General features: G+C 38.4%; 2 protein-coding genes across 7 annotated transcripts in view; one reads left to right on the top strand and one right to left on the bottom strand.

Annotated features, from left to right (window-relative positions):
• The window catches only part of HNRNPA2B1 (heterogeneous nuclear ribonucleoprotein A2/B1), a 22,651-nt gene extending 4,862 nt beyond the window's left edge, over positions 1-17,789 (top strand). For 2 of the 6 annotated variants that reach the window (XM_071560954.1, XM_071560957.1), the window contains exons 2-11: positions 35-145; positions 890-1,036; positions 1,847-2,057; positions 2,371-2,472; positions 2,561-2,650; positions 3,100-3,162; positions 3,630-3,749; positions 4,021-4,143; positions 5,145-5,227; positions 5,379-5,864. In XM_071560954.1, coding sequence (XP_071417055.1) covers positions 35-145; positions 890-1,036; positions 1,847-2,057; positions 2,371-2,472; positions 2,561-2,650; positions 3,100-3,162; positions 3,630-3,749; positions 4,021-4,143; positions 5,145-5,206 — 1,029 coding nt within the window. In that variant the 3' untranslated portion in view covers positions 5,207-5,227; positions 5,379-5,864. Of the gene's footprint in view, positions 1-34; positions 146-889; positions 1,037-1,846; positions 2,058-2,370; positions 2,473-2,560; positions 2,651-3,099; positions 3,163-3,629; positions 3,750-4,020; positions 4,144-5,144; positions 5,228-5,378; positions 5,865-6,525; positions 6,657-7,490 lie in introns of those variants that run through there. The other 4 variants (XR_011698314.1, XR_011698313.1, XM_071560955.1 and 1 more) reach the window with 4 other exon arrangements.
• Positions 13,315-21,702, bottom strand: NFE2L3 (NFE2 like bZIP transcription factor 3). The gene is made up of 5 exons (XM_071560964.1): positions 21,287-21,702; positions 18,075-19,004; positions 17,567-17,668; positions 16,754-16,837; positions 13,315-15,366 (listed from the first exon to the last, which is right to left on the bottom strand). The coding sequence occupies exons 2-5, from the start codon at positions 18,132-18,134 to the stop codon at positions 14,200-14,202; spliced, it is 1,413 nt and encodes a 470-aa protein (XP_071417065.1). The 5' UTR covers positions 18,135-19,004; positions 21,287-21,702; the 3' UTR covers positions 13,315-14,199.

Genomic DNA, 21,702 nt, shown 5'->3' with positions numbered 1-21,702 from the left:
TTTAATTACAGCAATGTAATCTTTTCTGTGGCAGAGGGAAAAGGAGCAGTTCCGCAAACTGTTTATTGGCGGCTTGAGCTTTGAAACCACAGAGGAAAGCTTGCGAAGTTACTACGAGCAATGGGGAAAGCTTACAGACTGTGTGGTGAGTTTGGCATGCTAATACACAACAATGGCCTGAAACGTTTTGGAATTTTAAACTGAAAGTTTGTTTTCTAGACAGCTTAAAGAGAAGATGGAGTATTAGATTTTCTTAAGTGTCCAGTCCATGGAAGCAGTGCATAGATTTTTCCCTTACAAACTGTTGATAGTTAAGGGAGCATTTACAGTCTGTTCCCTGTAAAGTCCTCCCAGACTGTCTCTGTGCCACTGATTCCAGCAGTTGAACACTGTATCATTGGCTGATGTGTGTTAGGAAGTGCTCACACAGCACAGTTAGGTCTGTGTGATTGGTAACATTTGGCAGAAAGCTGGTGTTACGGTGAGCAGCCTTGATAAAGCTAGGAAAGGATGTCTGTCTTTGTGAAGTTTTCATAGTCATTTAGGTTGGATGAAACCCTTCAGATGATCAGTTGCTAAACCAGCACTGCCAAGTCCACCACTAAACCATGTCCCTAAGTCTTCTGTCTGTGCGTTTTAAATACTGGCAGGGACGGTGGCTCTCAAACATAAAGTGTACCTCACTGATCTAGCAGCATTTCTGAGTTAACTGGTTGGAGGTCAACCAACACTGGTTTGAATTTCCATGATGCCAAGCAGTGCCCTTCATGTATTAAATAAACCAGCAGAGAAGTCAAGGAAAATGTTTACACACTTTCTCCAAATACGGTTAGTGTAGAGCTTAACATGAGACAGGTATAAATGGTTTAAATGTGTTTATTGGTTTTAGGTAATGAGGGATCCTGCAAGCAAAAGATCAAGGGGGTTTGGTTTTGTCACATTCTCTTCCATGGCTGAAGTTGATGCCGCTATGGCTGCAAGACCTCACACAATTGATGGGAGGGTGGTTGAGCCGAAGAGAGCTGTGGCTAGAGAGGTAAGTACGGCTTTGAAAGCGGATACTTTCCCTGCTTTAAAAAAAAAATTCTCTTTTGGTCAGACATTTAGGCTTTGTTCTTGTTTGAAACTGCCGAGGTTTAAATTCTCTACTTAAAAGGCTGTAGTTGGGGCACTATTTCCCACACTGTTGATCTGTTAATTAGGCATCTTAGTTATTGCATCATAATGACAGTGAATTATGAAGGTGCCCTGATTGTACAGTCATGTCTGCAAGAGACACATCTGGGGTCTGAAAGTAGTTTTGGTGCAAACGTGTTGAATGTCTGTAATTATTTAACGGTTACTGAGCCTCAAATTAATAAACTCCTTTAAGACCTTTCTGATTATTCTGAGATCTTTTGAGAATATTTGGAGTTGCCTTCATCTTTTAATTAGGGGTTAAAATAAACAGTTGTGAGTTCACAGAGTTTGAAAGACGCAGGTGGAATGTGGTTCACTGCTGTTGGGGAATTGGGAAGAAGAAGCTGATGCATCTTTGTTTCAATTATAGAAATCTCTCAAGCTTACATCATTAAATACTTGGCAGTTGTTTCAGACAGCTTATCTGTCTTTTCAGTGCTTTCAAGGCTTTCACTTCAAGGAGGGAGGGAAAACTTCCAAGTGACCCTGTGTCACTTCTCTCCCAGAAGGCTCACCAAACAAGGTTGCAGGGGCATGTGTTGTAAGAGCTGTACTTAGGTGCTTGAAAAATCCAAGTTTATCAGTGTTGTATTCCTGAAACCCTGGCAAAACAGTGATTTGTGGAATTTTTTTTTCTTTGTGCTAATTTAAAGAGTTCTTTTTACAGGAATCTGGAAAGCCTGGTGCTCATGTTACTGTGAAAAAGCTGTTTGTTGGTGGTATTAAAGAGGACACTGAAGAGCACCACCTTCGTGACTACTTTGAGGAATACGGGAAAATTGACACTATTGAAATCATTACTGACAGACAGTCTGGTAAAAAGAGAGGGTTTGGATTTGTTACATTTGATGACCACGATCCTGTGGATAAAATTGTCTGTAAGTAAGCTTCATTTCACTCTCTTATTTGGTGGTATTAATCCTTGCAGTCTTGGTAATTGTGTAAAGCTAAACTTAGAGAGAATGGTTGTGCTATGATATATGTTGTTATATGATGTAAGCTGTATGCCTGTATATTTGCTGGATCATAGTGTTGGTTAATTGTGTAGGAACAAGTACTGTTGTCTTTGTTTAAAAATCCTATGGTAGTTTGTGTTCCTTGAAATGTTTGAATGTGTGTGAATTGGAAGCTTGGTACTCGTTGCCAGGTCAGTATTTACATGCTGATCTATCTTCTTTTGTGTGGTCACAGTGCAGAAGTATCACACCATCAATGGCCATAATGCAGAAGTAAGGAAAGCTCTCTCTAGACAGGAGATGCAGGAGGTTCAGAATTCTAGGAGTGGGAGAGGAGGTACGTACGAGTGTGGTTAATGGTTTGTGGTTGATTTTTGTGCTCACTTTCCACAGTCTCACTAAGTATAAATGTTAAACTGTTACAGGGAACTTTGGGTTTGGTGATGCTCGTGGAGGTGGTGGCAACTTCGGTCCAGGACCTGGCAGCAATTTCAGAGGGGGAGCTGGTAAGACAGGCATGTTTGTAGCAATTATTTTTTAACTTCACTAATGTTGTCTCTTGTTCTGGGTAGCTTTGTAAGCTGTATTGCTGTTCAGTAGAATGCAACTGTAGCAGTTAGACATTTTTTGGGAAAAGTAATCTGCAAATGAGATTCTTCTTTTTTTTAATTAAGGCTTCTATCAAAAGCCAAAAGTAACTTAAACTTCTTAATCATTTTGCTTAGGAATTTAGAGACTTCCCTGATTCTGTGCAGCACTTGACTCACCTTTTAGAACTGAGTGCTGTACAAATGCAAGAAAAGGGAAAATGTACAACATTGAATAGATGTACACACATTGAAGTCAAGTTTACATGTGCTTAATAATTTCTGAGCTTTTGTACTTAAGGTCATAGGGGTTTGAGAATTCAACTAGTATGCTACAGATAAATAGAAATATTTTGTGGGGTTTTTTCTCCAAATAGATGGATATGGAAGTGGCCGTGGATTTGGTGATGGATATAATGGATACGGCGGAGGACCTGGAGGTTAGTTTAACTGTTCTGGTGGTGGTTGGGTTTTTTCTCATTCAGAAACAGTTCTATATTAGTTAGCATTTGTGTAGCATTTATCTTATTTGCCTAAGCCATTTTGTGGGCTTTAAGAAGTATATATGGTTGTCAGAGCATGTTAAACTGTCATATGGCAAATTGTATGGTTATTTCTTGGACAGACATGTCCTTTTCTTTAGGAGTGTGTCTTAAATTTCCTGAAAAAATGAAGATTTTAATTAAGCGTGTCAGTAAGGGTTTTAGGCAGTCTGTCTTGCAGGGTTTGATCTCAGTTCAGCTTCGATGGGAATTGGTAGGTGCCTTTAAAAATACTGTTCACAGACATTTCAAAAATACCTTTTTCTTCCCTGTAGACTTCTAAACAGAAAAATATCCTTTGTGTCTGTATTAATTGGAGTGCTCCGACACTGAAAAGCATATTTTAAAGGATTGTGTTGTCACAGGTGGAAACTTTGGTGGCAGTCCTGGATACGGAGGAGGCAGAGGAGGATATGGTGGAGGAGGACCTGGATATGGCAACCAGGGTGGGGGCTATGGAGGTGGTTATGACAACTATGGAGGAGGTAAAGTTTAGGCTTGAAACATCCAAGCATTTCAGTTGTAAACTAGTGCAAGTCATTTGAGATTGGGGGGAGGGGTGTTTGTAAATGTTACCTAAGGAAGCCATTGCTTCCCATGTAGTATGAAATGAAAACGCTGTTTGTTGCATGCCCTGCTGGAATACCTACCTGAGTTCTTACCATAATTAAAATTTTAATAACGAGGTAACCTTGTCAGTGTTGTATCCATTTTAACTCACCTAGGTATTTCTTCACTTTTGTATTGATAATGCAGGCAATTATGGAAGTGGAAACTATAATGATTTTGGAAACTACAACCAGCAACCTTCAAATTACGGTCCGATGAAGAGTGGAAATTTTGGTGGCAGCAGAAACATGGGGGGACCATATGGTGGAGGTATTTTATACATCCTGACTTCCTTTGTGGTTACAGTAGATGGCATTTTAGTCCTTTGGAGAAGTAGAAGGGAAGACAGGGCACAGGGGTAACTTTTGAACTAAAGAGAAGGAGGTATATTTGGATTAGTTATTAGGAAAAAATCCCTTACTGTGAGGGTGGTGAGGCACTGGAACAGGTTGCCCAAAGAAGTTGTGAGTGGCCCATCCCTGGCAATGCTCAAAGAAAGGTTGGATGGGACTTTGAGCAACCCGGTGTGGTGACAGATGCCCCTGCCCATGGCAGAGGGGTTGGAACAAGTGACCTTGAAAAAGGGCACTTCTAATCCAGGCCATTCTAAATAATTCCAAGATTGGTAGGTACAAACTGGATAACTTTTGCAGTAGATAGATGCAGTGCTTGTGTTCTTTCAGCAGGTTGGCCACAGTTTCCCATCTTGAGAGTGTAAAGCTTGTCTCAGGGATAAAAGATAAAAACTTTATCTGCAATTTCCAGTCTGTAAAGATTATAGTTGTTCCGTGTTCTTTGCTGTTAGCTCAAATCATTTGTAGAGAAAAATTAATCACCACCAACCTTGTTGGAATTTTCCTTTTTTCTTACGTCATTTTTTTGACTTCCTGCTTTTTGTTGCTTAAAAGTTACTTAAAATGGCATGTAAAGCTTGTGGAACGGAAGCTGAAACATGAAGCTCTTTGTTGTAAGGTTAGCATACATATAAAGTCAGCCCTCACAGGCTCAAGACAGCACAGTGTGTCATATTACATGTGACACTGTTGAATCCTCTAAGATTTCAGCATGTAGTCCCTTCCTGTGTTAGTGTTCGGTAGTTATTTAGTGGAAGACAGCGAAATGTTTGTGTCTGTGTTGTGTATGTCATCTCTGGAAGTAAAGCAGATGTTAATCTTCATTCAGTCAAGCTTTGATTGCTTCAGTGAAAAGCATTCCTAGATGTAAAAAGTGTAGTGATGGAACCATTTCTGTGTCTTGTTCTGCAATGGCAGGAAACTATGGTCCAGGGGGCAGTGGAGGAAGTGGTGGATATGGAGGGAGGAGCCGTTACTGAGTTTATTCAAGCATGCCATGGGTAAGTATGTTTATAAGTGTTAAAATTGCAGTGATTCTTGAGAGTAGCTGCAGGAGCTAAAAGCTTTTTAGGATATTGTCTTTCCTTTAAAAAATGGTTAGATGAATAATTTCATAACCTATTTTTTTACTCTTTACTTCTGTTGAAACAGGCTTCACTGTATAAATAGGAGAGGATGAGAGCCCAGAGGTAACAGAACAGCTTCAGGTTATGGAAATAACAATGTTAAGGAAACACTTATCTCAGTCATGCATAAATATGCAGTGATATGGCAGAAGACACCAGAGCAGATGCAGAGAGCCATTTTGTGAATGGATTTGGATTATTTAATAACATTACCTTACTGTGGAGGAAGGATTGTAAAAATGCCTTTGAGACAGTTTCTTAGCTTTTTAATTGTTGTTTCTTTCTAGTGGTCTTTGTAAGTGTAGAAGCATTCCTTTGATAATGTTAAATTTGTAAGTTTCAGGTGACATGTGAAACCTTTTTTAAGATTTTTCTCAAAGTTTTGAAAAGCTTTTAGCCAGGATCATGGTGTAATAAGACATAACGTTTTCCTTTTAAAAATTTAAGTGCGTGTGTAGAGTTAAGAAGCTGTTGTACATTTATGATTTTAATAAAATAATTCTAAAGGAAATATTGTGTAATTTTAGATTTTTTTTTAATACTGTAAAATAAGGCAAGGAGTGGGTAGTATAAGGTCCCATGAATAATATAAAGCTATTGTTGTATGTGTAAATTAAATGCTGGTCAGAAAAAGTATGTTGTCTGTAAATGATCAGGTGTAAAATACCTAGGTAACTTAAGGGGTATCTCTGCAAGGAGAAACGCCTTTTTAGATTTTTTAGATGCTGCTTCTTCAATGGCAAGGGAAGGAAGTAACCCCAGCAAGGTACTCTTCCAGGGACACAGGTCTAGTACAAGAGAACTCTTGAAAACATCACTAAGTTCAGCCAGTCTTAAAAAGCTGTGCTGTATTTCTGCAAAGCTTTAACTACGGTAGTTGATTTATAAGGATGCCAACGAAAGCTGAGGGTGTAGAGAAAAGTAGTTCTAAGCTTCAGTTAAACTTCTTTAGGTAAGATCTTATTTACTTTTTCTTTCTTAATGTTTCAAAACCAATATTGTATGACAGTGTTCTTTCAGTATAGTGATAATCATTATGTAGTTTAACATAGCAATGAATTAACAATTACAAATTGAAATTTGTGATTCCTGTTTTCTTGTATTAAATTTTTTACAAACAAATTTTTGTTAATTTCAGCTACTTAACATATTTTTTTCCTACTGGAATCTAGCTATGATATGAACCCTGGACAAGCATAGACTGCTGCCACTGTACACTGCTACAGTTGAACAAATGAGACCTGCAAGTGTCCATTAGTAAAGCTTTGCAAGGGTTCCATCCCTGGTGTTGGTAGTTAAAATGGTAGGTCACAAGTTAATTAAATAATACAACTTTATTTTTGCATCCTGCAACATTTTCTTTTTTCTTGGGAGTCTATGCATTATGGTGGTTGCAAGGTAATGCAATGAAGGTAGTTCTGTGCTGTTGAAAATGAACTATGTTGTTACGTGTCTTGTCTGCTGTAATCTATTTTATATAACATGTTTCATCCTGAAGGTTCCCAAGTAACTGTAGACTGTTTACGTGTAAGGAAAAAATTGCACCACAGAATACATCTGCCTCTGTGAAGGAATGTGTCGTCCATTCTTTTAACAACTGCATAAGCAGTTCTTTAGGAGGGGAAGTGAAAACTTCAAATGAAACTGCAGGTGGTATTTCTTAAGTGTACAGCGTATTTATGTAAATTGGAATTTGGCTAGAATGTTGAGGTTTCCACCATTTTTTATAGTTCTTGCAGCTAACAAACCTTAGTGCCAAATTCAGTCAGCCTTACTCTCACTGCATTGAATATTTGCACCCCAAATTAATGAAAATTTATCAAGTAATGAATGAATAATTCAGAGTAAGGGTGGCATGCTCCACTAGATTTGGGGTTAAAATAAAATCAACACAGCCTACAAAAAAAAGGCAACCAAAAAATGCCCTAATTTCAAAGTTCCATTGCCTTTAAAGGGCTACCCACTGAAGAACGTGGACTCAGCTAACAGAAAGTCCTGTTCCTTTTGTGTTAGACACACCAGTGAACTGCTTATACTTTTTTCTAAAAAAAAAAAAAGGCTGAAGTTCCCCTATTGGTAATTTGGTTTAGACATATGTGATAAACATCTTCAGATACACTTTTTTTTTCTTTGGCAGGAAGGTGCCATGCTGCAGGTAACTAATGAAGAAGTGGTCAACCACAGAAACGCTTCAAGAAATAAGAAATTCTGTATCATCAGAAAATAGTTGTTTTTGCTGCCTTCATTAAAAATCTAGAGGTTAAATGAATACTGATAAAACATCACAATTAGTACAGCTCCCTGTAATGCTGGGTTTTTTAAATTATAGTAATGTCTTGTAAACATTTCGAATAAAATTCAGATTCATTAGGAGAAACAAAGCAGTAATGTTAAAATAGCAAACATTCTGTGAGTAGAAAGTTTAACTACATATATTTATAACTTTCATAGCTTTAAAATAAAGTATTTTTTATACCAAAGTAGTTCTAGTGTAATGCTTAATAAAAACTTAGTGTGCATTTAACATAAAGTAATGTTTATGTGCAGCTTTTAGACCCTTTCATGATTTGAAATACTCCATTTTGAGCTGAATTTAAAACAGAAACATTTTGACAAGTGTATTCACAGAACTTGTTTCTCTGAAAATACGCATCTGTTCTCTGTTGGGAGAAACAGTGCTGCAAATTAAAAATGCTGATTTCTTTGCTGTTGGACACAAGTGCTTAAAACTAGCTTTTTTGGCTGTATTGATATTATCTCATGCTTTCCTGTTAATGAAGCTAGTGGCTTTTATCAGAGTTTGTCAAATTGCAGTAGGACAACAGCTTTACCCTTTCCACCTGTAAAGGGCTTTTAGCATGAAGAGAGAGACTGAATGGAATGTAGAGTTCCTGCTGTACCACAACTGTATTACAGACAGCTGCATGTGGGGGCAGTAAAAAAATGAATGCAATAAACCCCCAAACAAAACAGAAACCCTACTAAATCAAAACACTAAGTCTGATCTGGGGAAAACTTCAGTTGGGAATGGATTTGAGGGAAGGTATCTTCAGTTTACAGTGTTTTAAACAGCTATCTTCATACATGGTTTATTCTAAACTTGAAATTTATATGCCCAGCTCTGCAGAATCATCGTGTCTTTATAATACTGTTGAAGGATTCACATACGATTTTTTTTTTTGTTTAAGTTGAACTTTAAAATATGTGCATAGGTAACCGGTGGGCTGCAACGGAAGCAGAAAATGAAGACGTACAAAATCTGCTTTACTTCCTTCTTTCCAACAGACTGAGTTGACCAGATCATAAACAATTTGCCTTCTTTCCTGTAACTTACGTTTAGTTGATGGAAGTTTTTTCTTTACAGTTGCCAAATACACATTAATACAACATGAAAAAAACCCTAAATACTTCAAAGGGCAATAATTATTCTCCCTGTCTGAGATACTCTTTTCAGTAGTTTTGCAACAAGGTTTAAAGTGTACTTGAATTAAATATGTTCCATTTTCCATAATGAGGCTATTTTAATTTTGGTCTGCTAGCAGTGGGGGAAGGGAGTGTATAAGGGACAGCACTACGCAAAAATGAAGTTACTGGATATTTACAGTCTTGAAAACCTCATGTATTTAAGTTTTCTGGTGTCTTACTGTTGAACTTTCATGACTTTTCTCTTGGTGTGTTCTTGCGACTTAAAGCAAGTGACAATAACAACGTTCACCAGTGAATTTGGTGAGACAAGTCAGCATTTTGAGTCAGGCTGATACTGGAAGTTAGCGACTTAAAATAAAAATAGCAGGTGTGTGTGGTCAGTTACTGGTTGGTCATCAGTTTGTAGACAGTGTGTACATACTAATTTCTATCAAGTTGGGTCTGTGTCACTGTAGCCTTTGTTTTCAAAGTAAGTGTAATAATGTTTCAGTGTAATAACAACCAAGGATCAGGTTGTCTGTACTAGGCCTGGTTTTCTCTCCGCAAACACTTTTTGCAGCAGACTGAGGGAAGAATGAAAAACAAGTTGTTGGTGACTGGTACTGCACCCAAAACCAAGAAAATACAGTGCATAACTTGCATATAAAGTGATGGTGAAAAGAGGTCAATATTGGGGGTCTGTCCACTCAGATTTTAATTATTTGCTTATATTATACTGCAGGTGCTGAAAAGCATTTAGGAAACTGAACAATTGCTTTTAATATTGTAAAATGGAACAGGACTTAAACTTTCTTATGTGTGGGAAAGAAGACTGTATTCTTTTAAGTTTATGATGAATGTACATAATACCTAGGGGATGAAATCATACTGTTACTGGGGGAAAAAAGCCAAGCCCCAGAAATGAATCTGAATTTTCAAGTTGTCAGCCGAGTTTGTTTTGTCAGCTTGACCACATTCATGGGGTGGAGGATGATTTTCTGGGAACATACTCAAACAGTACATTCCCTGTAGCTTTACTATTTCACTTTTTCAAAGCTGAGTGTGTGATGCCAGTGAAACCCCATAGTAGTGCTATTGCTTTTTTCCCCTGTTAAGTGAGATGTCCAGTCCTCATTTATTCAGCCGTACCATTCAGCGTGCTAAGGGTTTATAGGAGTATTACATGGAAGGGTTTGCCTGGGTAATGCAGATTCATTTTGCTGGAAGTTGTACTGTCCATTTTAACAGTCATGTTCTTGCTTTGCAGCTAGTGTTGATTTGCATTGCAGCAGAAGTTTCAGTGTTGTCAGGAGTTATTCCAGTTAATGGACCAAGAACTGGTTGGTTTACCAGCAGTAAAATCAACAGTGTATAAATAGCTGGGTGACTTGCCTCACAGAGTGCTGTGAACATACTGGGGGACCACATAGTTACAAAACTACGTGTGACCTCCCATGTTGCTTCATTGTATGAAAAAGGGAGGGTGGGGGAAAGTCCTAGAAAATTGCTGTTGCAAATACCACCCTTCCGCTCCTTTTCTCTCTGCTTGCTCTTTGTTCATTTTGGGGCATTCTTATATGAAAATAAGTGGCTGATGCACTTCACGAAGTTCAAGTAGCTGTGTAGCAGGTGTCAAGTTGCTCCACTTTTATGAGGTACACAACAGTAACAAGACTTCACAGGGATACATGTGCCATCTCTTTGGTGTATTTAATAAATAGTTTTTCAATACAACCTGGTGGTATGTCCTGTTATCTCATTTATAGACCTCTGCTGCCAGTCCTAAAGATTCGTGTTAGAACTGACTCCCACAAGATAGCATACTGCATGTGTATTTTGGGACAAAGATGGACAAACTGATAATCATGAAACTGCTTTGCCTTTTATTTTGTTGACATTTGTTGTTCTGGTTCTCCCATCTAAAACTAGATTGTAAGCTCTAGAGCAGGAATGGCCTTAGCTTGCAAAATTTGGCTTTGTAAAAAGCCGAATCTGTTGAATAAAAACAAAAACCATGACGCTAAAGTTGCACTTCACTGCAGGGCTGCAGTGGTCATTCAGACCATATGTAGTATTAGAGCAGTGTACTGTGACTCCCCTGGGAGGGCTCGTGTGCAGCCTTGCGTGTCACACCATCCGGTGGCTGTTGCAGTCTAATAAAAGTACTTGGCTCGCGGTTGTTTCTGCTGGGTGTTTTTTAGGAAAAGGTGTGGATCTAAGACCAGCCAGCAGGTAATGCTCCATAGTGCCCGAGCATGTTAACAGCGATAATGGGAGGGTAGTATGTATTCACTGCGATATCCTCACTGTGCACTGTTCTGTTATAGTTAATTGACCTTTTCTAACTTGTTTCAGGTAACTTCTTATTGTTCATTAATAATGTGACAAAAATGTAGTGTGCCACCAAGCTGTACAGACTGTGTAACTGCTTTACCATGGGAACAAAAGTGAACGCTCCCACCTTGATATATCTATTTTTTCTTGCTGTATCAACAGCTACATTTACAACCCTCAGATTGGCAGTTTTCTATCTGTATAAAAAGTCAAGTATTTTCATTGTTCTTATGTCATGGAGTTGCTTTTCTACATCTTAGTAAGGTAGGATGCAGCTCTAATAGCTTTTTTACATCTGGCTCCAGAGTAGGTTAGCACATGTTTCTTTATATAATAAAGTTCCTGGTTTGTACACCTTGGATTTTGGTTTCTTGAAAGTAAAGATTGATGGACAGTGAAGCCAAGGCAAATTCCAGTCAGGTGTTACCCACCCTTTACAACTGTTTCAGTAACCAGTTTCCTTTATCAGTCCTGTTTTCCTGAATAGCTCCCCAGCTCCTGTACAGTATCTTATTTTTCATCTATGGGCTGCAAATACAGACCAAGGCCATTACATGAAATGTATCAAGAACTTCAGGCTGTCCAGCCTAACCTCAGATGGTTTGAGGATGTGAAAATAGAAGGCATAGCCAAGATTAAGCAGTGTTTGGCAGTTTAGTTGCTTTGCTTGGGTTTTTTTCCTTGAAACAGGCTAGTTGTGGAAAGACACTTCAAAACTGAACACCAGTTAGGTAACATTTAATGGCAGTCTAGTTAAACTAAAAGGAGGACATTGTTTTGAATTCTGCCTGAAGTTCAGTATGTTTGTGGGCAGGTAGTTCAAAGGATTGAGAGAATCCTGTAGTATCTCCAGACCTAATGCTCTGTGTGTCAGTGTTACAGTCCACCCATTTAGTATTTTACCTAGGAGGTTTTTGTCAGGATATAGTTGGTAGCTGAGCTCTGAGAAATTTAAGATTCACACAAGAAAGTTATCGAAGAGTAATGAGGGTTGAATTAGCTGAGGGCAGTAGCTGTTTCCCAATTGGGTGTATACTATATTCCATTAGCAGCTGGCTTTACAAGAGTCCACAGAGCTCACTTGCCACTGCTATTGAAGGAGTGGGCACCAAAAGAGTTCACTTTTCCCACCCCCCTGCCATTGTGAGGACCTAAAACAACTACTTGGCTTTCTGGATCTGTCAGTTGTGAGCCTAATCTAGTAGAATTTGTGCAAGTGGCCAGTAATGAAGTAGGCTTAAAGACCTGGTCCGTCCTGCAAAGGACAAATGCATGGACTTTCAAATTATGTTATTCAATTAAGAGATTACAATCATGCTGACTCAAACATGTACTTTTTTCTCCCCTGCAACTAGAAGGAAAATTCAGAATTCATCTTATGTTGCTGCTACCTACTGCATGTTTTGGATAAAGCTTGTGATCTAGCGATTACATAAATTTCTTGTGAGTACCAGTTAAAACAGATAAACTTCACACTGCTGCTTAACCAAGAGCAATACATTTCATGGCCTCACTAGTAAGACTTTCTGCTATGAAGTTACACTATCAGTTTGAGGCTGTGGTGAAACTGGCAAAAGAACAGATGCACACATTTATTTAAAGAAATCTTTTAATATAAAATGCTAAGCAAATTGTTCAAACTGGTTGATTTCATTATTTATAATTCAGTGCACTTGGCACTGAGTCAGTGCTCCCTTTTTAGAAAATATCACTTGATTCTATTGGTTTTCTTACAGATAGGTGCAAACAACCAGCATGACTTACATGATCACAGTAGTTTGGCATTTAAGCTTGTATTGCTTGTACATTTGCTCCATTGTCATTATGCCATGCCCAATGAGAATTTTTTTTAATACCAGTTTCATGTGTTTATAAAACATTCTTTTGTGCTATCTAGATGTTAGTATTTATTCCCATACCTTACTAACTAATATACCTCAATATTCCTTTATTGCCATTCATTACATGCCTTTTAGGCCATCTCTTTTGCAGACCTTTTTCGGGTTGTAAAATAATAAAGGACAGCATGTTGTGTGAGTAAGCACATAAGTGAACAAAACATCTTTTCATAGCCCAAAGAAATAAATGTCAAAACCAAAAGTTCTTCATTCAGAGCACTATCAGAGTGTAACCTCATAATCACACACCCAGATAAACAGTAATTTGGTTCAATTTATTTTAAAGATTAGGGAAAATACTAAAAAAAGAAATCCAACATTGAAAACACTTTAAAAATACCAGTTTAATAAAGCTAAAAATAAAAATAGTACATCTTGAGGAAGGTATCAAAATGGGGGGGGAAAGGGATGGTGCACAAGTAAATGCTTCACAGTCACTAGGGAACAAAACGAATTTGTTCGCCATCAGTCATTTTCATGGAAGAAAGATGAAAATGATTCACTTCAGAGGCTGAAGGTAAGATAATACCAAATCAGACACTATTTTTCAGAATCTATTTGCAGATTGACTGTATGAGTTGTAAAATTAATTGGTAAATTATCTTTGTTTGGGACTATGATGGTGAAAGTGGTGAGGAAAAATGCAGTAGGCTCCTGGGCCTCTTGAGAACTAGGAAAAGCAGAACAGTTCTGACCAAATGCAAAGCACAGATTATCTCTTGAAAATATGTAACTCCACAGTGAGTTTAAGTTGCAGATGCACTAGAGCTACAATTTTTCTTTCAGTGCTAGAAAATAAAATAAGGTCACTTTTCTGTATGAAGAATCAAGTATTCAAGACTGAAACACATTTTTCTTGCGTGTGTAACTTTGATTTTAGTCGGCTTTTATCCCCTGCCGATGTTCTCCCCTCTCCCCCCATCACCAGTAACTAAATTCCTAGTTTTAACACAGGTCTCTAAATCTACACTTACGAATGGGCTATCTCCTCTAATTCTGACTAAAACTGTGATTTCCTCATTCAGAAGCCTCAGCTTATAAACACGCTTAACAGGTCACACTCATCTGAGTTTGGCAGACCTTTGAACATGAAGTGTTTCTCCTCAAGTGTAGTTCCTGTTTGAATTGCTGTAATCACTGACCTCCAGTTTTCACACAAGTATCCTTATTCTTCTAGACAAAGTAAAACCTAAGTGATATTCAGCCATCTTATTTTTGTTTCTGCTCTTCTGAGTTACGTTTCTGTTCAGATTTGACCAAGTGTTTGGGTATTATGAAAACACTACCACTACTACTGCAATGAATGACATAGTGGTGTGGGTTAACAGGTTTACCCTGGTCATCCCTCAGTCTACTGAATATGTCACAGTACAAGTTGTTTAATTTTTGCTTTATCTGGCTGATTGATCGGCGACACTGAGAGTGCTCTTTTTTAAGGCTCTCCTTTTGTGTTTGAAGATTACACACATCTTCTTCCAGGTTAAGGATTGCATTTAGTTTGCGTTTACGACAATTTTGAGCGGCTACCTTGTTTTTTCCTCTTCGTCTGATGTCACGTAGAAGTGATACCTGAGCATCTGTCAGCTGGTTCTTTGCTAGCATGGTGTTGAAAGAGTCGATGGGCATGCTTACAACTTCATTGACTGAAAATGGTATTTGCAGAGCTTCTGCAGAGCATTCACCATTGCTATGGTTTGTATCAGTAGAATTATGGCACCTATCCTTTACTTCATTGGATGTCTTCATCCACACATGTTGATGATGCTCTGGAGTGGATGCTCCTTGACTTGGCAGCTGAAGTGTGGCTTCTCTAGGACACTCTGCATCACCTGGGTATTCCACATGGTGGTATTTAGTGTTTTCTTGGCAGTGGCCACTAACAGCTCCTAAGCCATGTGAAGGAGGAGATTTAACACCACTGCTGTACCCAACAGCATCTTCACAGCAGACCGAATAAGAGGTGGTGCTATGACTTGAATTCAAAGATAGTCCCAAATCTGAGTCAGACTCTTCAAAGATCTGAGAAACTTCTATAGGACTGAAGCCTTCATCCAAAGCCAAAGACATGAGTTTAATTTCATCACAAATATCATCATGGGCTGTAAGGTTTCTAAGGTCAGCAGCTGAAATGAGCCCTGTCAAATGAATTAGTGGTTCTGGATTTGTGATATTAGAGCTTGACTGAGGAAAAGACTCTTGTCTTTGTAAATGTCTTGGTTTTGAGTTTGATTGAGTGGGGTAGTCTGTTCTTAGTACCATGGCATTAGGACCGAAACCATGGTGAAGCGTCTGGGTCAGATTTATACTGTGGTGTAAGGATGATGGGTCTTGACCTCTGCCTGAAGTAGCAACTTGTACATCTTCCAGTAAGCTCACCTAAAAGATCATGGAGGGGGGGAAAATATTTGCTCACCTAAAGTAAGGGATGCCAAGGAATGCTCAATACTTGGGCTTCACAAAACACATGAACTACAGGGCTTCCAGAACATTATTTGTCCTGCTCTGAAATCAAAAATCTGCTTTGTTCACTGCCACAGCATAAAACAAGAATTCTGGAAGTTACAGATGGTCACCAAATTGACAATGCATCTACTGAAGCAGAAATTTCCAACCCAATGAAACTCTGCTTCCCATGTGCTCCAGAGACTCCTGGAGTAACACAAAGTGATTCTTAGCAAGTTAACTATCAAAAGTCCCACACACTGTAACAACTTAATACCTGGAAGAAATAATCCATTTCCAACAGATAGGTTGTCAGAAAATGGCTGTGCATTAATAGTCATAAATAAAATACACAACAGTCTATTTGTAGAGCTGCATGAAGGCTACAGCCAAATTCCTTTTAAATTATGAGAAAAACACAGGAAACTAAACTGATGCATCTTGTTAGCGTGCAATCCATTATCAGAACTAAGCAGGAGAAGAATTTAAGGGCTTAGGAGGCACTACCCAACCTAGAGATACCCAAATCCAGATAGGTATGTTTCCAAATCTATGAAGTTGTATGGAATACTATTGACCCTGGAAGAGGCTCCCACGATGTGAAGTGAACATAAGAGGCCCTTGAAGTATGGCTAAAAAAGAAATGTAGGGAGTGTCTTCATGGTTAATGATTGCACATATCAGCTGTAGGAGAGGGGGGAGACTCAAGATAACCACTGTTTTTTGGCAAAGATGGGCACATAGAAAGTAAACAATAGTATCAGAAGGCCAGAAACTAAATGGATTTGCTGCTAATGCTGACTGACCTGTTTTGCAGTGAAGATGTGTTCTCCTTGAAGGCACTGACTTTGTAAGCACTTGACCCAATAGTTACGACAACTGAAATCTTTCACAAGTGCTCAATAGCTGCTACTGTGTAATAATTCAGTGTTGCTCTAGACAAACACACCAAGAGCTGCTGTGTAAATATGAAATAGCATTAAGTTTCAGAAAGGAAACTATTAGTTGAACTAATTAAGTTGTCCAGTGACTCCATGCAACTTTGAACAGCAGGTCACAGTAAAGAAAGGGCTCTGTAGCTTTCATATCCCAGACAAGTTCCTGGGGAAAATTTTTCAAGTAGAGCCAATGACAGCTGCTGAAAAAGGTGGATAGAAGCATCTTTAACATTTTCAGGTAAGATTTACTACATTGATTTGCTGATATATTCCCAGAGGTGGGGATGGGGTGGGGGCTCTGGTTATTAGATAAACCAGACTTAGTCATTCCCCAGCGATCGCTGACTGCATTCCAATTAGCAATAACGTTTGTTCTCATTTACCTCTAGCATGTTTTCCATCTGCGATGACAGAAGCTCTAAACAGCCCTCCAGGGAGAGAAGGGAATCTACATGGTTGTGATTGCTCTGTGACAGAAGAAAGAGAAATGCAATGTAAAGCACAGTTGTTTTACATAAAAGGAGGTAAAAATCACAGTCTGAGAGAAAACAGCACAGCTCTGTGAAGTACTGCTGCTGACACCACCATAGAGTCTTCATCCTGATGGTGTTGCTGTGACCAGAAGAGTTCAGCTTTCACAAGGTCTCAAGAATGAGTGCCCTTTTTATGGTAGCTCTCAGAGAGAATGAAACCCAAAGTACAGTGAACAGTCCAGTGTCCCAAATGTAATTCTACAAGTGAGCATCAATCTTTACATAAATGATGAGATCAGTATAACAGCATTCATGTCTCTTAATGTCTGTAGACAAAAAAAAATTCTTGCCCAGAAGCACAACAACTTCATGATAAGAAAATAAAACCAAACTGAAAAATGGTTATTTGCAAGTGTTTTATGTAAACTTTAGAATATTTCAACTACATAAACTATACTGGGGGCAGAGGGAAGCAGGCAATTTTCAAGTAGGTGTACAAGAGCATCATTCACAAAGTATCATCTGAAGTGACAATTCCTTTCCTGCCCTTGTGAGGGACACCCCACATAAAAAGAGGAAATAAAACATTCCTTTTTAAAATCTGTCACTCCATTTCTTTTCACTACTCTTTAGTGGTAAGAGTATCACTTGTTGATAAGTCCCATATCCTCTCTCACTTCCTTTTCACAGTTTTCCCTTCTGCCACTTTTTTTCATCATTTACTTGATATATGTCTTTCTCCTCCTCTTGCAGTTCCAGCTGATCATCTCCTCGGAGTGGACAGCAGTCATCCAAAGCTTCCTGACATGCTTTTAGGTCAACATCCTGAAGACACAAACAAAACAGTTCTATTATGCAACACGCTGTCAAAATTAATCTTTAAAATGCAGTTTTTCTTTTTTCTACTGCTGTAGCATTTTAAATAAAATATATACATGTGGATGAACTGACTGTGTAGGCTTTGGAGGCAGAATAAGATCAATGTGAGTTCAGAGGGGCAGTCACCACCTCCTATTTCAGTGCCCAGGCACTGAAACCATCTGCAGTAGAAATGGGCACTGGAAACAAATTCTTCTAAAACAGACAAAGGATGATGTGATTTCATGAAAAATTTGGGCTACTGGTGTCTTTTGGATGTCATTTCGCAACAACATACCCAAGCCAAATATATACTCAATGATGGAATCTTAAAATAGGCAATTATACATGGCCAGTTAGCAAAATCTCTCACATGTATTGCAATAGCAGCTCTATTTCCCATCACTTCCATTGCTTCATTACCCATTTCCATATATCCAAATGATAAGGTTTTTCAGTCTCCAGTGATGAAATTATTCAGATTTAGTGGTCTGAGAAGCAATCTCCAAGTTTTGTTTTATCTATAGTCATATCATCAGACTTTTAAAATGTTTATTATATGGCTGGATTATTGCTAGGGTAAGAAGGAATCACTGCTAATTTATAAATTTTAAAAATGCATATTTATATTAAAAAAACTTTGATATTTCAACTTTTATAAGGCAAGTCTGTGCTATTAAAATGTGAAACTCAGTGGAATGGCAGCTAGAAAACCAAGCGGCCACACTGTATTAACTCCACATATCCCCAACAAAATGCTATGGCAGGAGAAGAAAAGACAAGCTTTCAACAGCAGCAAATATAATGAGATGGTATTCTGTTCTAAAAATCACAATAGATTTATTTACTTTATAGGTTTGATATGAAGGCATAAACTATATAAAAACTGCTGTTCTAATAGTCATCCAAATGTATAAGAGTTTTAAAATTATTGCTTCATGCAAAATACATTAAAAAGTAAATGTAAAAAAGTCTAAAAATAGGACTCTGGAGTAAAATTAAATATATTTTCAAAATAATATTAATTTCAATTTTATACATTGTCTTTAAATATTTTAAAATATGAAAATTACTTTTATTTGAAATTAATTTTATTTATAGCTTTCAGTTTTTCTGTACCTTCTTTTCAAGACTGGAAAGGAACTTTAGCTTTATAAATAGTAATTTGTAAAAACAAATAGACATGCAGGGCACTTATCTGTCACTCTGATGTAAGAGGTACTTTCCTTCAATGACACCTAACACAATTTCTAGTCATTAGACATGATATTCCAATACATTATGTTGTCTTTGTCAGCTGCAGCTGGAAATGACCAGATGACTTGTTAGTGCCAAATATGTGAAAAGAAATTTACTTGCCAAAACACATATATACACACAAACTGCAATGACAGTTTTCTCTATGTAGTAAAACAGGAGAGGGAATTTAGTTCACAGGACACTGAGAATGTCTAAGTAGCTACATGCAAACACTTAAATGAATTCAATGGAGCTACTCACAGGCATGAAGTTAGTCTCATAGTCTCATGTGCTTGCAAGATCAGGGCAAGTCTTTAATTTTACAGAGAACCAACCAAATATTTATCCAATGAATATCACCTGCTAATCATTCTAATTAATAAAATTCATCACCATCAAAAGTGAATAAGAGGTCAAAGACAACTGCTCTTAAAGACCTTAAGCATCTCCTCTACAGCCAAGTGGCCTTGAAAGCTGCTGCAGCAGCAGAGTATTCAGGTCCTGAATTAAACAGCAAATTCATTATTTGCTGCAGAAGAGGCAAACGAGTGAAATATTTAGAAATGAGATATCTATAATGTGATGCCTAAAACCCCCCAACATTAAACACTGACTTTGAATACAGAAAATATACGAGTGACAACTCAATGATTCCTATTAAAATTTCCAGAGGTACAAACCAATTCCACTGCCAGGGAAAAGAAAAGCTTGCAGTAACTTTGTGAAGAGTCCATGGCATGTCCCATGGATAATTTTAAATCCTCGCAATTTAACTTGCTTACAGTGGAAATCTGACTGCAGATGATGGTGGTCTGCTAAAATCTACAATGGAGGTGGTCCTTCCCAACACTCTTGTGAGAACTGAATTTCTGATGTGCCTGAATTTCTGATGTTCCCTCCCTTTCTGAGAGGGAACTACATGCTCCTGAAACTCACTGAAATTTGTGAAGACTAACGTATTCAGTTTCCGCAGAATGTCAGACAACTAAATTTTCTGGTCTTTTCATATCAATTTATCAGGCTGTTGACCACTGAGGATATGGGGAGTATGTCCAACCATAAATTTTAGGATTTCTTGGGAGTCTGCATTGATCTTTATGTATTTTTTTTTAAATAATACGATCTGACTATTTTGTCTGCTCAGCCATAGACAGTGTCTTGGTACATTTAGTTTCCAGGCTGGGAGCCATCACTGCACTACAGGATCACATACCATGTTGCTTTAAGGACCCTTTGACATGGTATGGAGGTCAGTCTCCTTCCTTTGTGCTTTGTGCTTTTTTTTTTCTTTTTGCACAAAAGTCCTGCTGATGTGAATGGAGTGGAGGTGCCAGTGGGGCTGAGAGGGAAGCAGGGTCTCCCCTTTTCAGTCATGACCCTTCCCTGTAGCTTACTAAGAGAAATGTATCATCTCTCCTGAATGAGCTTAGTGATGCTGCACTGTGTGGCTTTGAATATTAGTCTTACTAACACCATTTCTTTCTCCAGCAGATGATATTAAAATATACTCATGGATGCTCATACTGATTCTTATTGCAATAAATTATCCATCGTTTGAAAAAAAACAACTGTTTTCATAAATACCAGGACAGTTTCTGAAGGATCAAGGCCCTGTAACCAGCTTTTCACAGCAGTGGTGGTATAGATACAGCACATGTAAGGTTGTTCATATCACCAATTTCTACATATGGGACCATTTCAGTGAAACCCTATAACACAACCAGAACCTTTTCCCCTTCATTTCTCTGGTTTGGTTTTTAACAAAAATCCCATGGATTATGCTGATAAAGGTTTATGCTCTGACATTACACTTCCCACCAGTCTGTATTTCTTCCCCAGTGATGAAGAACAGTTGAAAAGCACAGCTCAGCAACAGAATGCTTCTGTCCATGCCTGTACATCACTTGGATTTGGCTGTTTGCCTACCATCAGATCTCGGAAGCTAAGCAGGGTCAGCCCCAGATTAGTACTTGGATGGGAGACCTCCTGGGAAATGCCGTGTGCTGTAGGTTCTAGTACTGAGGACTTCACTGGCACTGTCCAAGCTCACTTGGCCGTGGCAGATGAACCTCAGGACTTAAACGGTGGGGCCAGTTCTGCGCACGCTGAGCCTCACCTAAAATCCACTGCACAGGCTGGAAGGGCACACCCACGTGGGGAGAGCCCTTCCCAAATCTTCGTTTGCGAAGCCGAGCCACACACACACACAGGGAGAATAGAAGGGGTGACTACCCCAGAAATGACCATATTATGGTTTTGAATAAGGCATTTCTTTAAAGATAGCATAATTTTAGAGTCTGGATATACATCTAATGACAAGAGGGAGTAGGTGTAGATACTACTTACTCAGTACTGTGCTGCCACACTTGGTGTTTTCTGTCCTGTTCCTTATTTTGCAATAATGGTATCAGAAGAAACAGTATTGAACTACAGTAATACTACTATGGGCCCAAGAGATCAGGACAGCATGTTGTCTCTGTACAGAGAAAAAGATTTGATTTTTGCTGATTGTGGAAGACTTAATGTTACCACCAAGCCCATTTACTGCAACAGCTTTTTCACTTCTACCACTGGAGGGTGTGGAAATTTACACCTGCCACAGCAGGCTGTGTCCAAATGGTGAACTGCAACTCTACCTGAAGACAACCTTCAATTTGCATTTGGAAGGATTTGAGCCCAGGCACAAAGGTGGAGAGTTACACTGAAACTCCCAGAAAAAACAAAGAAAGAAACAAACAACAAAACCCCAAAAAACAAACATC

This window comes from Pithys albifrons, chromosome 7 (genome assembly GCF_047495875.1).
Source record: "Pithys albifrons albifrons isolate INPA30051 chromosome 7, PitAlb_v1, whole genome shotgun sequence".
Lineage (NCBI taxonomy): Eukaryota > Metazoa > Chordata > Aves > Passeriformes > Thamnophilidae > Pithys > Pithys albifrons.
Note: the sequence above shows the minus strand (reverse complement) of the source record. Positions and strands in the feature narration are given on the sequence as shown.

What these genes read in the sequence shown, in the direction of transcription:
- NFE2L3 (XM_071560964.1), bottom strand. Translation starts at nt 18,134, where the DNA reads ATGGAAATGGGTAATGAAGCAATGGAAGTGATGGGAAATAGAGCTGCT. An exon ending in GAGCTGCTATTGCAATACAT is followed by an intron (nt 17,669 to 18,074) that starts GTGAGAGATTTT and finishes TTGTGTCTTCAG; the next exon opens with GATGTTGACCTAAAAGCATG. An exon ending in AGGAGAAAGACATATATCAA is followed by an intron (nt 16,838 to 17,566) that starts GTAAATGATGAA and finishes CTTCTGTCACAG; the next exon opens with AGCAATCACAACCATGTAGA.